Raw genomic sequence first — 18,158 nt, forward strand, 5'->3', positions numbered from 1 at the left:
ATGGGGTTGGGTCACTCTTGTGAAAATGGTTTCATGGTTCTCATGGGCCTCAGTCTTTCTTGGTTCATGTGAGTTGCAGGGTCTAACACGGACACAAGCACTGTTTGGTTGCAAGAGTAATTGAATGGAAGGGAAGGGAAGGGAAAAGAAGTGAAAATTTTTCAAACCCAGAAAGGAACCTTCTGTAATCATTACCAAATATAATTGACCGAGTTTCCTTCCACCCACGGTAAACAGGATCCCATTCACCAAGGGGCGGGAGAGGGCGGGAATGGTATCGGGAGGGAATTTTGAAACATACTAAAACATTAGGAGGTTTGTGAACCCTAGGATGGTGACTGAACTGTCCTCTATGGGTGGAGGAAAACTGTCTAATATAATTGTATAAACTATTTAAATTTCTTAACATATTTAGTAATGATATTTTTTAGATGTAATTTTTATTTTTAATTTTAAAGCTAAGGGATTAGATGCAACCTGAAGTGAAATTTTAATAATTAAATATGAAATAATATGGAGTTAGTGACCTAACCATGTGAGGTTATGATTACAAAAGTTTCTTTATTATGTATGAAAAATTCCACTTCTCTTCCCTTTAATTTTCCCTTGCAACCAAACGGAGCCCTAAAGATTACCCGGTCTACCATTAAAACTAAGGGTGGAACGGGGTTTCTTGCTAAAAAAAAAAAACAATTTATTATTCCGGCTAAACAAAAGAAAGATGTGATGATGTCTATGTCAAATAGTGCACATCCACCTTCCAAATAGACTGGTGGATAGCCTCCACAGTCCAGTTGACCACCTCCAGGTACTACTAGTTTGAACCGAACCGAGATCGATATGTGCTTATTGGATCATGTTTCGAACTGAGGTTTTGTGACACAAAATTCAAATCGAACTGCCCCAAAACTGACAAGGCACCGAGCCTAATTGAAAAAACTGGACCAGAACCAATATAACCCGATAAGAAACTGATAACAATCCCAAAATTCAATAAATAAAAAAAAATTGTAATACTTTTCAATTTATTTACATGGTAAACTGAGACCAAAGCGATAGGAAATTCAAACCAAACCAAATCAAAACCGATGCATTCTTATTGGAATATGTTTTGAACTCACTCATTCTCGCATTGAAACCGGTGAAACCAAACCAACAGAGGGTATACATTGGGTCACGCCAGCCTGGCCCCGAAAAGAACACCATTTAGGAGTGGGCCCCACAAGAAGCCCAGTCCTATTGGCTGGCTGGGTCTTAATTGTAAGCTGAGGTAGGGGGCGTAGGGTTCACTTTTGACCAATCCACGGGCCCAGCGAACCTTTATCTGCTCCATTTCCTGAGCAGGTCCATTTCTCCAAGTTCTTGTAATAGAGGGGGTGAAAATGACCACCCTACCCCTGCCCGAACACACTGCCCAGGTGGGGTCCACCCCTCTCTATTAGAGGAACTTGGGGAAATGAAGCGGGCAGGAAAAGGAGCAGATAAAAATACCGTGTATTTGCGCCCAGACACAACCAGGTATGAAATGACAGGCACAACCTGCCTTTCCATGGGGGCAGGGCAGTTATTTTGCATCCGGCTGTGTCTTGGCACAGGCATACGCCACAATACACGATCGGGTGGCATTCCTTTTCCCAACAAGCGTGTTTACATTCCCATAACGGATTTTGTATCATGGTTTAATTTGGTTTCAGAAACAATTCAAACCTCTAATGGCTAAGATTGATTCTCTTTAAGTTTGAATAAAATCTTTTACTATTCAAAGAAGGATTATTCGATAATTTTCAATAAAAACAAATTAACTAATAAAAATTTGAGTTAACTACTTTAGGTCTTCACTTAGCATAAATACACATTCTTAACATCTACCGTATGTTATATAGTATATACTCTAGGCCGCAGGCCAGTCCGAACCCAGTTCAAGGACCTTGAGTTTTAGATGGGCTCACTTTCATGGGCTTTTCTCGGTCTTGGGCCAACCTAGGCCCAAGCTATATTTTGATGGGCTTTGAAAATCCCCAATAGCATGAATTAACCTATGGTAATGTGAACCGCTGCTCAGTGACTTGCCAGTAGAGTACATATCACATACCCCCAGGAGGTCAAGGGTTCACTCTCCTATTTCACATTTGTGCCATAAGGCGCTCCTCCATCCTTTAGTGACATGATTAAAGTCCCATTGGGAAGTTAGATAGGATAGACCCAGAAAAAAAAAATGGTAATGATTAACTTACCATAAGCTGTTGGTGACATAGGAACATGCAAAATTACCGTCCAATCCTCCTAATATCAAAACTGCTATCCATGTTGATGCCCCCTGCACGCACTCTCATTGGTTCCCATGCTAATGCAGAGGCTTCACAACCAAACAGTAACTCTTTTTTTTTTTTTTTTTTGGGTAGAAATCTCAACAAAGATAAAGTCCACAACTTTAGGTGGAGATCTAAACTCCTATTGATCCTTAATTTTTCAATACTTTATTTTCCATTTGGCAAACTCAATTGTTTTGGTAAACTTGGCAAACTTAATTTTTTTTGGTAAAAAACTTGGCAAACTCAGTTTGGCTGAAACTTAATATGCAAGCAGGGACCTTGGGTCTACCCTGTCCACAAAAATTCCATCCCCATACAACATCGCCACGTGACAAAAAAGTAGGTGCTTGTCCAGAAAACCATCTTGACAAAACATGGTCCAGAGAAAAAATATATCAAAGCTCAACTTGGAATTACAAGTTCACACATTTGGATGAATTTGTTAAAGCTAAATTTCTTAATGATTTTCAATTGGCAAGAGAGTAAGCAAAGTTGTTTCTTCCCCACCCAAACATTCCTTTCTTTTCTGTGGTACAAACAACTGCTTCTACTCATCAGATTTTCAATATTTTATATCACACCTATCAACTATCAATGGCAGATCTAAGATTACCTGATCCAGTATCTGTGCAGCACTGAATATATACAAAACTGAAAAAGAGAAACAGGAGCCAGCTTCAGCAATTTTCTGGTCTATGATACTCTGGAGGAAGAGATGGGCACCTCTCGTTCATATGGGGGTATGGATCCATGGTATTGTATCCAGGTAGTTCCATCCGATACTGACCTCGAATTTGACAGAAGGGGAGCTCTTTGTCATCAGCTTCATTACACCACTTTGGTAGGCGACTTGAGTTATTTTCGAAAAACTTGAGGGTGTAAGCATCTTTTATCTGCATTTATTTTGAACAAACAACTAATGAACATGAAGATAGACTGAAATGGATCACTTCATTTCACTTAAATTGTGTGCATATGTTGCCCTTTTTTTTTATGGGGGAGGGGGAGGGGGGAAGAGGTCCTTCACAGTACCCGGGTTAGGATCCTGCACTGCCCATTGTCATTGTGCCATATGGACTAGAAATGTGGTTATTCTTACAGTTGGGTAGAGAGAGGGTATGGTCTAGATTAGCCACATCTCAACTTTCAAAGACTAATTCAATAAAGGGAAAAGGATCTCTGAGCCTAAGGCTTACACTGTGCCTCCTCACATTCCTTATTATATTAATTATTTAAAGGAGAGAAACAATGATTTTAAAAAAATAATGTGAGGGTGTAGTGTACCCTGCTTGCTCAGAGAACCCTCTCCCTTCAATCAAATACCCTCTCATGTATTGGTATGCACCTGTGTACGTTCATGAACCCTAGTGTGCATACTCCCATAGTCCTGATTTTCAACGAGTTATTTTGCCACTAGGCAACTCATTTGCACTGAAATTTAATGTGTGAAAGGTCCTTGGAGTCTACCTGTGCATAAAATTTGGGCCCCAACTGAACTACCATATGGCAGATATTTGGTCTGTGCAGGAAGCTCATTCCTAAGTGAGCAGGGTAGGCCTTTTTTTTTTTTTTTTGAGGGGAGGGGGTCATTAATCTGCTGAGAAAGGTCAACTTCCAGTGAGATCACACTTTTGTAATCCCTTTTTGCCCTTCCTCTTGACACTTATTTTCTTATAAGAGAAAAAAAACATTACATAGCTAAATGAATTGTAATCATATTTATCTATTAGGTGATCCCACTCATATTCATGTGCACATGAAAGGTGAGCCAACTCATCCAATCAACAGTTCACTCAGAAATTTTCGTAACCCAAAATCAATCCAATCAGATCTCTAAACATTTTGGTAATGGAAGTCTTGTTTTCCAATATTTTTCTTTTAGAATTTTTTTTTTTTTTTTTTTCAATTGTCAAATAAGCATTTCAATGTGAGATGTTCCCTTCATTTTGTTCAAAACCTCAAACCTTTAAAGAGGGCCTTTATACTATTTCAGATAAACTTACCGTAAACTCTGTGACTTGAATGGAGCTGGAAATTGGCTCAAAAAGCCCCGCCTGCTTATACATCTCTAGAATGAAAGCAACACAAGAGGTTGATTTCCCATCACTATATAGCCAATCGTCTTGTTCAGGAATTGTGAGCAATTTATCGAAAGATAATCCACGTTTTTCACTTTCAACTAGAATATCTGGAAGATCAAGGTCCTAGGCATAACACAAAACAAAATTGTTTCAGTTTTTTCATAGACTTTATCATGCCATATTATTGACGAAAAGAGTCTTCAATCTGAACCATAACCAGGTAAATCACGATGGCCAAGGTTAGATGTATCACAAAGGTTAATTGAGAGGCAAGATCTACCATTCAATGAGTCTTAATCCTTGACATTACAATTGGACAGGAATGGATGGTCAGGTTCAGGTCATGGTAAAAAACAATAAAATAAACCTAACCAGATGATAGGCAAAGATATTTCCCCTCCTCTCCCCACACCTCACCACCACCAACCCCTCCCCCTCCTTTAAAAGACAAAGAGGAACCAAACTTATCTCAAAGTGTCCCTTCACATGTTACTGCAGAAGGAATTCAAGAATAAGACCATCTATCCTCCATTGACATCTTGGTTCGGGAGATCCTGGGCAATGAGGATTCATATCCTGCATCGTATGCATCTATCATATACCTTAGGTCATCTCTACAGGATGGCGAGTCATTTAACAGATTACTATGTCTTTTGGGGAAATAGATCTACTAACTCAGTTTTGGAGTAAGTTGACCTGAAGATTTATCAAACAGATTACATGGATGAAATGTGCTCATCCCTCTCCCCATCATATCATACTTATAGAAGAGAAACTAAGGTGGAGACATATAGTCAAGATACCTTGGTCCCAAGTCGAATGTTCAGGGCTTCGTTCCACATATTAGCAGCATAATCTGGCTGCATTTGATGCCATATAGTCATAACAGAAGCAACCTGTATAAACATTTTAAGAGTCAGAGCAGATGAATTGAATAATAGTGCACCCTGATACATGCCCAAAGCAATGCTGGTTTATCATAAAGAGTTCAATCATCAATGACCTCATCAAGAAAACTGATACTCGATTATCCATTAGACCCCCCCCCCCCCCAAAAAAAAAAAGATCTGGATCTAGAAACCAATTTTTTTTCTGTGATCCCTGATTTGTATGCCTGATATGACTAACAGATCCCTAATTCATTGCCGATGCCACATTTTTTGGCCTCTATACAAGTCAACAGGAAATTCATGTTTAATGAATCACAAACATCATTGAATAAAGGATTTTATTTTTTTTTTGTTTGAATAAGCAGTAGCATTGAATAAAGGATTTAGAGTATGCCAAGAAAAATTATTAAATTAAAATTTTTTCAACACCCTATGAAAACCCAAAAGCTCAATTAAGTAATGATTTGACAAGTTCTCCAGAGCTAGGATTTGACACTATAGTGTCACCAATCAAGCCCTTGTTTATTGAGGACCAATGATCCTGTACCACTAGTAATCTTGTTGGCAAGAGCAAGAGAGTCTGAAATTAAAGACCTATGTTAGAAAAAGAAAAGTAAAGAAAGAAGACAGTACCACGTGTGCATCCAATGGTGGTGGATAGTTCCCATCTAAAGTGTCTATCCAGCTAAATATCATGTTATGATACCCATATGGTTTCCCTGACATACTTCTTGCATACTCCCACGCAGCAGTTTCATTAAATTTGGCCTGGATGTCAGGATGCAAGGGAAGCAATGCAATGTGGGGGTTGGAGTCATCTTTGGTCAACTCAAATTCCCACCATTCTTCCCAAGGCAGCACAGCAATAATATCTTCTCCCTGCATCAAAAAATGGGGGAGGGGGAAACCTCTTGAGCATTTACTGCAAATTGAAAATTTTGGTGCAACGGCACAAATTCCAGTAGCTCATTAATGACCATTATTCAGTATAAGCATATGACCACAAAAACTATCAAGACAGTGAATCAGTGCTGATGCATGGTGGTGTATTAAAAAAGTGATACTTCAAGGGAAGAATGATGCAGGTAGAAAATTGGTCGGGTTCCTCATTGAACCGATTTGGATTATTTTGTAACTTTTAATTACTTTTTATATATGAGAAGATAGAGTTATATACGTAGGAGAGCATTTATTTAGTTTCCTTGTTTGAGCTATCTTCCAGTTTTCTTTGCTTCCTTATTAGAGTCAATGTCAATTGATAGCATCTATGTTTACATTGTAATCGGTACTCTCAGAGAATTGAATTGAATGGAATGAAATTTGAGTTGTGTGCTCTTCCCTCTCCTTCCTTTCTTGTTCTCCTTTGTTCAACCCAATGTTCCTCCCATGTTCACAGATGAGTTCTGCTCCTTCTCTTCTTATTCTTGTTGCTTCTTATTACTTTATTCTTTTTTACCTTATTTCTGTCCTTTCTCCTTGTTCTGCTGACGATATTCACACTCCTGCAGTGTTGACCATCGATCTCCTTCATCCCTTTCTCAATCTGCCTAAGATTTTGTGATGTAGATCGAAACATGAAGAAGAAAAAGACCAAAACACTGTTCATGAGGTTATTGTTCACCTAGAGTGGGCCCCATTGAAGATAGCAAGAGAAGGTTTATTGGCTGGTTTAGTTTAGTTGCTATTTACTTAAGTTTCTATTATTGTAACCATTCCTAAGTTGGAGTTTCTATTTCAAAGTTATAAGTTAGTTTCTATTTCTGTTTTGAAGAGATTTTAGGCTAGATTTTATTAGATAGCTAAAAACAGGTTTTGTTTTCATTAATACTTTCTAATTTGTAATGTTTCCAGAAGAGAGGTCTTAGGATAGGAGTAGTTTCTATTTTTGAAGTTTCTAATTTTGTAATAGTTGTTTTACTATTTAATAAAGAGAAGGGGCTGGACAAAGCCCAACATCCGTGATCTGGACAAGGGTTTTCAAACCCCAGATTGGATAAAAAAAAACTAGAACACCCTGGATATTTGGATCACTGCAGATTTAACAATTCCGTCAATAGTGATTCATTTAAAGGAAAAAATCAGCATCAATGGCAACCATAATGTATTGGATACTTGAATAAGTAAATGGTGAATATGATCTACTGAATTCCCCGCCAAAAAATAAACTTTTGTCCATAATTTCAGTTTAGCCTTGGTGAATTTGTGAAACCCCTGTCTAACATTCAATCCCTTCTCACTTGAAGAGCTCTAACATTTAAAAATAAAAAAATTGGAAATCACTAAGTTGAGTTCTTACTAGAGATAGGTATGTATAAAGCACGTGCATATGCAAAGTAGATTTAAATAGGCTATAGACAGCCTGCATAATGAAACTCAACGTCCCTCATAAATCTATCAGCAAAAAAAAGAATTATCCAGATAATAATGAAAATGGAAAACTAAGGACATAATGATAAAAAATAAAAATAAAAAAATACAAGGGAAGTTTTCCTAGGAAGGAGTTTTGAGAGTCACTTTGTGGGGTGCGTATGGGAGGAGAGAAATGCAAGCTTATTTCAGTATCTTTTCAATGATGTTAACAGAGTTATAGATTAAGACAAGGGTGGCAAACTAAACTTCAGAGGAAAAATGCTTTAGAGAAATTCTGGCTCCACAGCTTTTTAGAGATTGGAGTCCGCAACCTCTTCATTTGGCAACATCCACCACAGGATCTGGTTAAGCTAAATGTGGAAGGATGCTCACTTAGAAATCCAGGTCCCTCAGGCATTGGTAATAAATAAGATGGGGTTATGGGTTGCAAGAAAGCAAATAAAATAGAGTAGAGGATTGGTGATAAATTAGCCGGGGAGAGAGGTAGCAAGAAAGCAATTAAAAAGGGTAGAGGAAGGAAAGAAGAAAGCAATTAAATAGGGTAGAGGCTTGGTGATAAATAAGACAGGGAGATGGGTTGTAAGAAAGCAATTACAAAGGCTAGACGGAGGAAGGGAAGAAGAAGAATGCACACAATTCCCATAATACCCTCATAACAAGTATTCAGACAGATGGCTCATCTAATGGGTCTCATATGCGAGGGAAACTCAATTAGGGCAGAGTTATTGACCTTAAAGGCTGGCATTGAGATGTTAGAGAGGAAAGTGATACTTGTATTCAGTTGTAGAGGGAGATTCAGCACAATGTCATTTAATGGATGATGATAGTGGATAAATATCCATGGTGGTATTTGCATTATGTTAGACCTATTTGACTGTTGGCCTCCCACTTTCAATTAACTTCTTAATGGAACCCAAGGAGTGCAATGAGGCAGCAGATGAGTAGGCAAAGCAAGGGGTTGTAAGGCCAACACTATGTATTGGGGATGATGTTACTTTGTGATTTTGGCTGTATCTATTACGTTGTTATTGTTGTATCACACTAATTTGTAATTTTCCTTCTTATTATCAATAAAATCATTTCTTATCTGGGGGGGAAAAAAAGATAAACAGATTATAGACTCACAATATTTGAGAGACTGTAATGCCAGGTTTAAGAAGGGGAGTAGGGGAGATAATGCAAAAGTCGACCTCGAACCAGGGAAACCAGCGGGAGATCGATTACAGCCAGGATCAACACAACAAGGATAAACAAATTGAATAACTGAAACTTTTACTGCTGTAAATTTTTATTTTTTTCTTTTTTTTCTGTTTACATATGAAAGAACAACATTAAAAAAAAAAAAAAAGGATAAAAAGAAGGGGATATACATGCATGGAGGGGGGTAGGGGATAGGAGGGGGTAGGCTATCTCAGCCTTGGATGTCACCCACAGCTATCTCAGCTGTTGAACACAAGTCTTCTCAGACCAAACACTTGCAAGCAAGCAAAAGAAATTCCATTAATCAAGTCCCAATTCAAGTACAACTGATGGGACCTATTTATAGCTTGGCCTAAGCTTCACAAAATAGAAACTAAATCTAACTAAAGGGAAATAAAGGACTGAAATAGAAACTTAAGAAAATAGAGACTTCTAAATAAAAGCTAAGCTTACTTTCTAAATCTGAAATAAGAAACTAGTACTAACTTGCTAAAACTGAATTTAGAAACTATCTAGTCTTCTATCACAACCAAACTGGATACTAAGAATAGAAACAAGGTACACTAACATAGCTAAACAAAAATACGAACAAAGCTGTCCATATGTGCCCCCAAATCACTGTTATGTTAGACCTATTTGACTGTTGGCCTCCCACTTTCAATTAACTTCTTAATGGAACCCAAGGAGTGCAATGAGGCAGCAGATGAGTAGGCAAAGCAAGGGGTTGTAAGGCCAACACTATGTATTGGGGATGATGTTACTTTGTGATTTTGGCTGTATCTATTACGTTGTTATTGTTGTATCACACTAATTTGTAATTTTCCTTCTTATTATCAATAAAATCATTTCTTATCTGGGGGGGAAAAAAAGATAAACAGATTATAGACTCACAATATTTGAGAGACTGTAATGCCAGGTTTAAGAAGGGGAGTAGGGGAGATAATGCAAAAGTCGACCTCGAACCAGGGAAACCAGCGGGAGATCGATTACAGCCAGGATCAACACAACAAGGATAAACAAATTGAATAACTGAAACTTTTACTGCTGTAAATTTTTATTTTTTTCTTTTTTTTCTGTTTACATATGAAAGAACAACATTAAAAAAAAAAAAAAAGGATAAAAAGAAGGGGATATACATGCATGGAGGGGGGTAGGGGATAGGAGGGGGTAGGCTATCTCAGCCTTGGATGTCACCCACAGCTATCTCAGCTGTTGAACACAAGTCTTCTCAGACCAAACACTTGCAAGCAAGCAAAAGAAATTCCATTAATCAAGTCCCAATTCAAGTACAACTGATGGGACCTATTTATAGCTTGGCCTAAGCTTCACAAAATAGAAACTAAATCTAACTAAAGGGAAATAAAGGACTGAAATAGAAACTTAAGAAAATAGAGACTTCTAAATAAAAGCTAAGCTTACTTTCTAAATCTGAAATAAGAAACTAGTACTAACTTGCTAAAACTGAATTTAGAAACTATCTAGTCTTCTATCACAACCAAACTGGATACTAAGAATAGAAACAAGGTACACTAACATAGCTAAACAAAAATACGAACAAAGCTGTCCATATGTGCCCCCAAATCACTGTTCATGTGAACAATAACTTCTTTTTTTTAATTTCTGTCATGGTCTCTTATCTTCTTTGCTTCTCTTTGGACTGGGGCTCTCTTAGGTGATGCTCCATCGAACCAACAAAAACTTGCCACATCATCAGACCAGGCTGCCTCTCACAGCAGTCAAATCCCACAACCTTGCTGGGCTGGTTTTGGGGCTTGTTCCTGCGGGTACATATGGACTTGTGATCTACATCGAGGCTATAACCTTTTGATGTTACCTTGTTGCTATTAGATTTTTCATTTTGTTTATCCTTATACCCCTGATTGGAAAGCAAGGATCCATGCAGTCGACCCCATTTAGTTGGGATAAGGCTATACCCCTATTTTTATCCTCCTGAATTCCAATTTCAAAGGGTGATTTAGGAAATATAAAAAAAAAAAGGCTGAATTTCAGCCTTAAGATCAGGAGTGTGGTTTCACTTAATATAATAATATAGATGAAAAAATGAGAGAGCTAGGTTTCCACCACCACTACAAGCAAAGTACAAAACCTCAAGGGAAACCTTATATATTACGATGTTGAGTGAAGCAAGTCAATTTGCCCTTATGTACAGGAAGAAAAATGGTTGATTTGGGTGTAAGTATAGCAATTTTGCATTTCACTCCAACTAACCAGGTGTTCAAGCTGGGAAAGGTATATCTATGGAGATACCATCCCTTTCTCCTGTACTCTTGCCAGGAAATGAATTTCCTGAAAAGTTTTTGCTAGATGAATGGGCTGAGAGCATATTTTCAATGCCAATTTCAGTAAAGACTCCCCTTTTATTTGCACGGGTTTATTCTTTGAATCAGCAAAAATAATAATGAGCAGCCAAAAAACCTGAGATGTTAGTTAAAAATGGGTAACAGGAGAAAGTTCAAACTGAAGACAAACTGAACAAAGAGAAGAACAGATCAGACAAGGAGACAGCATGAGAATGGATGTAAACACCAAAGGTACATGGTGTGAAGAGGACACTCCTAAAGACCAGTATCACATTGAAAGGGTGGATACAGTAAACAGCAACAAAAACTCTTTCCTTGGAATAAAGTCAGCTCCAACAATAAGGGAAGCACACACGCAGATGGTCATGGAAAGTATTGTGAAAGTTGTGCTCCTTATGCTCAAGGCCCCCTAGAGGTATTGTAATATGGGGATTACATAACACCACCAAGGACAGCAATGTAAGCATGATCCAACCATACTTTGGGAGTAACCATTGAGAAGCATTAACTTGTTGCAAGTCCTTTCCTCTCATTGGCACTGAGGATGTTCTTGAGAAGGGAAAGTTGCGACAGGGGAACAAATGAAGATTCTCAATTACCCTGTTTAATACATTTAAACAGGAGCTAAGATGAGACTCTTCAGCAATTGTGAATCACAAAAGGGATTTTCTTATTGACACCCTTAAGGTGTCAATGGATTATAACCTCAGTTTTTTGCCCCATGTTTTATTCCCAAAAATTATTTAATACAGTACAGTACTTAATGTAGGGATAAAAAAGTGATTTTCAAAAAAGTTGAAAGTCATTTAATGCAATTCCTATGTGAAATGATAGATTTACCCTCATTGAAAAAAACTGCATTAAATGCTTTTGGGAATAAGATGGGGCATTTAAATGAAGGTGCCAAGTTCTAAACACACCTACAGAGGTGTCATTCAGACACTCCCATCATAAAATGATCAAACTATAAGATTCCTTGGAGATGGATTACTGTTTTCGTCTTTTTAATCCTGATATAGTCATATCTAAGCATTTGAATCATGAATTAGATAACTGACTTGTTCCAGTTAGTAGAAACGTTCTCTCTCCCATAACAGCACAAAGCCTAACAAGCACTTTTAGTCAGGAGTAGTTTTAATCTCTTAAACTCTTCCACGTCAGAATTTGAGTCAACGTAACATTTCTTATGGTTAAAGGAAATTTTAAAAGGATAGAATTATATGGTACTTGTCCCCCAGAATCCAATTGATGAATGAAGAGAACATCTAGGATCAGATTTGCAAGGGGAGGGAGGATTAGAAGAATATAAAACACAATGGATGAAACATCAAAAGGAACCAACTTGACGTTGCCATAACTGTAGATCTAACAGAAACTCCAATAATATCAGAACATAAAGTGATTTACTATAATCTTACCTTTTCATTCTCATGTCCAGATTCTCCAACCCAAAGTTTTCCTTCAGAATCCTTCAAGCAAACAGCTGTATGACCAGCATATGCTCCAGTAACCCACTTCTCCAAAGTCTCGAAACCACCCCATCGCCCACGAATTTTGGATATTGCTAAGAAATCTCCAGAGTGAATATCATCGACACTAATGTTTGTAACCCAAGGTTGAGGACGCTGTTCAAATGAAGCCCCCATACGCTTCTTGAGAAATGCAAGGTTAGAGTTCTCACCCCATCCAGTATTTGAGAATAAAGGGAAGACATCCCAAAGAGCTCGTAGAGTTCCCAGCATCCCTGATTGCATGAGGAAAATGGAGATGCCATTATGTTTAACCTGGTGTAAGAGAAAGAAAATTAATTTTTAATAAGTAAACCATGCTCTGTTACTTCATTGGAAGAGGTATTAAGTTCTTAATACTGGACTAAGACTCACATATTCATACTCAGCTTTCCCCTCCCATTCTTTAAACTCAAATGTATGCTCCCGACCCAAAAAGTAGTAGTCCCATGTCACACGGTAGGGAGTTGTGAAGAGGTAGATATCCATACATGTCCAACTGTGAGCATTGCTAGTCTAGAGGAGAAAACAAAAGCATTATCAAAGTTGATATGTGGTTAACACATCCTTGAAAGCTGCAAAAATAGTTTCTTTTAATAACCAAAGAGCAAAGCATTATCCAAACATGTCCAACTGTGAGCATTGCTAATATAGAGGAGAAAACAAAAGCATTATCAAAGTTGATATGTGGTTAACACATCCTTGAAAGCTGCAAAAATAGTTTCTTTTAATAACCAAAGAGCAAAGCATGTACTAACATTCTGATACATTAAGCAATATAAATAATTATAATGATAGGATAACAATAATAATCCAAACAACAATATTTTTTTGCCAAAGTAGGATTATCCTATTCGAGCAATGCTCAACTGCAAAGGTCCAAAATTATTGCTCAGTGTAATTTTCATCATGACCAAGTAAGAACAATTTGCCTCAAACCAGTTCCAGTATTCATGTTAGATGAAATTACTTGTTGCTTACGAATGGGAAAAAGGTCTTGTCAGTAATGAACACTGACCAATGTAGCCAAGATATGTGGCTACCTATTATTGGAGCCATGTGGAGTAGTGATATTGCCATTCCTACTGTTGGGTGGATTGGCCACGCATCAAATTTTGTGACCTCAGCCTTATGGGCACCATGTATTGGATTTCTCCCCTCGCATCATCAGCCATCAAATATTTAAGAAAGAAAATTGACTTTTCAACCAATTTTCCAATCACAATACTGCCTTGTGGTGAAATGCTTTTGTGCTGAAATTTTCAATAAGAGTAAAGAGTGTCGTTGGTTATATGTGCACATCTTCCAGGTGTCAATAAAGCTGCCATTTGGCTGGGTTAATAACCAGCCTGCAGGATGAATTTTCAAAAAAAAAAAAAAGAGAAACTTCACGGCCTCCAACAACAAAATATCTCAGATATACTAATCATTTGAAAATGTGATGAATGAGAAAGAAACAACAGGATATTCAGAAACAAAAGCAAACTTAGCAAGACATTTTTTTTTTTTGATAGGTACTTAGCAAGACATTTCTCCTATCATCATCACAGAACGAAACAAAACCCTTTAAGATCTACTGAACAACTAAGAAAAATATAAAAGAGTAACCATGCCTAAAATTGTGCACCAAAATCAATTGCATTGATCCATAAAACTAAACTCATGGTCTACGACACAGAGGACCCATACATTCATTGACAAATTTCACTGATTTTACCAAGACAGCACCATAGGTGAGGATGAATTCCCAACTGTTGGGATCAAAAGGCTCATTCATTCCACAACATCCAACTGATTTTTTCAGCTGTCAAACACACCACACCAGCATCAATTTCTGTCAGATGACCACAAACCTCTCTTTCCCTCTCCTGCCCTTTAAACCAATTCACTATTTCAACATTTAGATTTTCAATAAACCATTTCATTACTTTTACATACTCTTAATACTTTTTTCCCCCAACAAAATAAGTAGAAAAATATCTCTTTACAGGATTTTCAAATAGGTTGGCAAATACTCCAAACTTTTGGAGCTGTTTAACTTTGATTTTCAACCCATGCTAGAATATTAGACAGAAAATGTAAAAAGAACTCCATTAATCAAATTATTCAACTATATTAGACAGTTGTAAAAAGAACTCCATTAATCAAACTATTCAACTAAACTCCCTAAATTTAGCAACAATCTTATTTGAAACCAGAAAACCACTAAGCCCTTATTTCCCAGTAGTCGAAGTCCTCCAATATTAGTAAGAAACTTCTGAAAGTTGGATAAAGCCAAACAAAAAAGAGGTCAAGACAGTTACATTCCAATCCAAATGGCAAACGACTATTGAAATCAAAGTGAGGGGGGTGGGGGGCATGAAAAAGAAACTCGTCCAAAATCCTATTATCCTATAGAACTAGCTGGAAATGTTCCAGAATTTGACTGAATCGTCCAAAATCACAGTAATTTCCTAAAGAACTACTTAAAGTACCAACAGTGCCCCAAAAGAGAGAACTTAAAATTTTTCCATGAATACAACAACAAGGAAGAAGATCTACATCCAGTTCCAGTAAAATTAGCCAGCATGTCCATGATTTTCCGACACTACGAAATCGTCCAAACCAGAAATCAGAAAATTTAGCAAGAAATAAAATTCAGTGGTTCAATATGTAAATGAAATACCCACAAACTCAAAAACTACACAAAAGGAAACAAAACCCAAAACAGACGCACATTAAGTAGCTCCACAATTAGCCCAAAATTTTCAATAACTCGAACATTTAATAACAACGTCCATCCCAAACTTCTCCAAAATTTCTTCAATAATCAACTAAACACGTAAAGGTAAACGGAAGAAAGTAAACCCAAAATGGAATATTAAAAAAATATATAACAAACTCATCTTTCATGCTCCTTCACTACCTTGATATGAAGTGTCCCTCCCCCGAACTCGCTACCAGTTTTGTTATGAAATTCCATCCAAGCCTGGGTCTTATAGAAACAAGCGCCTTTCCACTCTAAAGTGTCGTTGGGAGACGAGGCAGCACCAACAAAAGTTGGGAGAAGATCAACTGCATTTTGGAGAGAGTTGAGCATAGGCCATGAAATTTCTCTGGGCAATAGTGGAAGAACATCTCTTGGGTGGAACGGCGTTTTCCAGGCAAAGCCAAAATGAAAAGAGAAACATAAAAGAATAACGAAGAAGAAACAACGTTTAATTTTCAGTAGAAACGAGAAGGAATCGCTGTCCATAGCTTACAGCAAGAGCAGATTTTGCAGAGAGAACGGAAGAGGGATAGAGAGGGGGATGTTCTGTTCTGTAGAGTAGAGAAGTTGTTCCGGAATCCAGAATCATATAAATTCATTTGATTGTCCTCTTGGATGATAAAAGTCAAAAGACGAAAATACCCCCCAAATTTATATAGAAATGGGCCTCACATAGACCCAGATTTTTCCCATCTAACCCTGCAATATGATGTAAGCAGATCGAATTCGAATCGAATATGGTAATTAAGAAGCATCATATAGATAAACTTAGTGTAGCAAATATCACGATGTTGAGATGGATAAATGATAAAATTAAGAAGGATAAAGTAATAAATGATTATATTAAAGTTTATTTGCGAGTAGCTATGATACATGATACGTTACGAGAAAATCGTTTGAGACTTTGAGCCTTTGAGGTGGCATGGTTATGTTTAATGGAGGCCTTTGAATGCCCTAGACTGAAAGATTAATTTGAATCACATTAAAGGAACTAAACGAGGCAGAGGCAGACCTAAAATGATCTAAGGAGAAGTGTGAGAAAAGACATGCATAACTTAGGCTTTGTATCAAATATGATCTCGATTACAACTGATTGGAGGGCAATGATCCATGTAGCCGACCCCATTTAGTTGGGATAAGACTGATGAATTGTTGTTGTTATTGTTATCTCTTTATTTGATCAGCTTTTGAATGAATTCAGATGGTTTTTAGAAATCAATTTTCTTAATACAGATTCCTCTAAACATATATAAACACAAATCGAATATAGATTTTTGAGATCAGAGAGTGGAATCGTGAGTCTAGGGAGAGCAGTGTTATGATCTCACTAGGCTGTGCTGAATAGCAAAGAATTGAATATAACAAAAATTCAAGAAGGCAAGAAGGTGAACAGCTGAATCCACTATCCCTTTAAGAGGGTGATGCTGAAGTGTGATATCTGAAATGTCATCATGAAAATTTTCTTTCCCATCTAATTCCTTGTTAAATTATTAGTAGTATATCGTGAATTAATTATGGTAATTTAATATTATGCTGCGTCTCAATATCCAAGTCGAAAGAAGAAAGCTTGACTGATGGGGGTCAAAAGTCAAAACACAGCAACCGTACGATCAGCACATTAATGCTGATTGAGTAGAAGTAGAATGAATACCCAGGGTGCGCAAGCAGAATTAATGGTGCTTCACAATCGTTGTACTTTTGTCCATTATTATCAAGTTATTTGCAAGATTCTAAAGGTCATGATGGCCCCGCCCATAAGATGGATGTGGACTTTTGGGGCATAAATGTGAGGGGAAAAGTATATAATAAGAATATGCGGATCTTAATTAGTCTTTAAAAAAGTTCCGTTTTAAGTACGATGACCCGGACCCACTTGTCAAGTGTTTTGATTGGCATTGTAATCAATTCGTCAAATTCTAAAGATTAGGCATTTGGATATTCCAGAATCACACATTCTAATATCCACGGAAATTTTTTTATTTTTTATTTTTTGGTAACACACGGAAATTCATTTTATAGGATGCGTGGCCTACACACAAAAACGTGTGGAAGGCGGGAAGCAAGGTTTTCATTTTATTTTTTATTTTTTATTTTTTATTTTTTTGAAATGAGATAGGAAATGATGAATTTAATCATATTTTGCATATAGAAGAGGACAACAGACTCCGATCAGAGGGACGAAGGGAATAGCTGACTCCATTGCATTAACAATTTAGCTAGCAAGTTCCATTGAATTTAATCATATTTTTTCTTTTTTATTTATTTAGTTTTTTTTTTTTTTATATTTATTGCTGGAGAGTCTTGAAGCCAAGACCTATGTGTACATCGTGATGTCCCAGCTATTGAAGTAACAAGCTATTGATGTGTGGAAGCGAGGTTTTAGTTCATGGTACCGTCGTTGGTATTAGTTGCCAATGATATCAATATCAATACCAATATCAATATTGATATGGATCGACTATGTAAGTAACTAATTACGTATTAGGCTGATTCTAGTTTAATAAAAAATATTTATTTTGAAAATCATGTCACTAGAAATATGAAGAGCCCTACTTAGATGTTACCAAAAAAAAAAAAAGCTCTACTTAGACAAGGATTCTCGATTATCTATAAAAACAAAAAAAGAGAAAAGTTTTCCTGAATTGTTAGAGTGCAATTTTTCTTTTATATTAATTTTTTATTACTTTGGCCGGTGTGTTCCATGTAGATGATATCTTTTTCCCCACA

The 18,158-nt window shown here is 37.0% G+C and overlaps 1 protein-coding gene across 1 annotated transcript; it reads right to left on the bottom strand.

Annotated features, from left to right (window-relative positions):
• Window positions 1-2,693: 2,693 nt before the first annotated feature.
• LOC122642891 lies at window positions 2,694-15,991 on the bottom strand. The gene is made up of 7 exons (XM_043836506.1): window positions 15,588-15,991; window positions 13,058-13,198; window positions 12,593-12,958; window positions 5,917-6,162; window positions 5,197-5,289; window positions 4,316-4,516; window positions 2,694-3,205 (listed from the first exon to the last, which is right to left on the bottom strand). The coding sequence occupies exons 1-7, from the start codon at window positions 15,915-15,917 to the stop codon at window positions 2,990-2,992; spliced, it is 1,593 nt and encodes a 530-aa protein (XP_043692441.1). The 5' UTR covers window positions 15,918-15,991; the 3' UTR covers window positions 2,694-2,989.
• Between the last annotated feature and the right edge of the window lie 2,167 nt (window positions 15,992-18,158).

Source organism: Telopea speciosissima, chromosome 10, assembly GCF_018873765.1.
Source record: "Telopea speciosissima isolate NSW1024214 ecotype Mountain lineage chromosome 10, Tspe_v1, whole genome shotgun sequence".
Classification (NCBI taxonomy): Eukaryota; Viridiplantae; Streptophyta; class Magnoliopsida; order Proteales; family Proteaceae; genus Telopea; species Telopea speciosissima.

What these genes read in the sequence shown, in the direction of transcription:
- LOC122642891 (XM_043836506.1), bottom strand. Translation starts at nt 15,917, where the DNA reads ATGGACAGCGATTCCTTCTCGTTTCTACTGAAAATTAAACGTTGTTTC. An exon ending in GAGGGACACTTCATATCAAG is followed by an intron (nt 13,199 to 15,587) that starts GTAGTGAAGGAG and finishes TTTCTCCTCTAG; the next exon opens with ACTAGCAATGCTCACAGTTG. An exon ending in CACCATTGGATGCACACGTG is followed by an intron (nt 5,290 to 5,916) that starts GTACTGTCTTCT and finishes ATGTTTATACAG; the next exon opens with GTTGCTTCTGTTATGACTAT.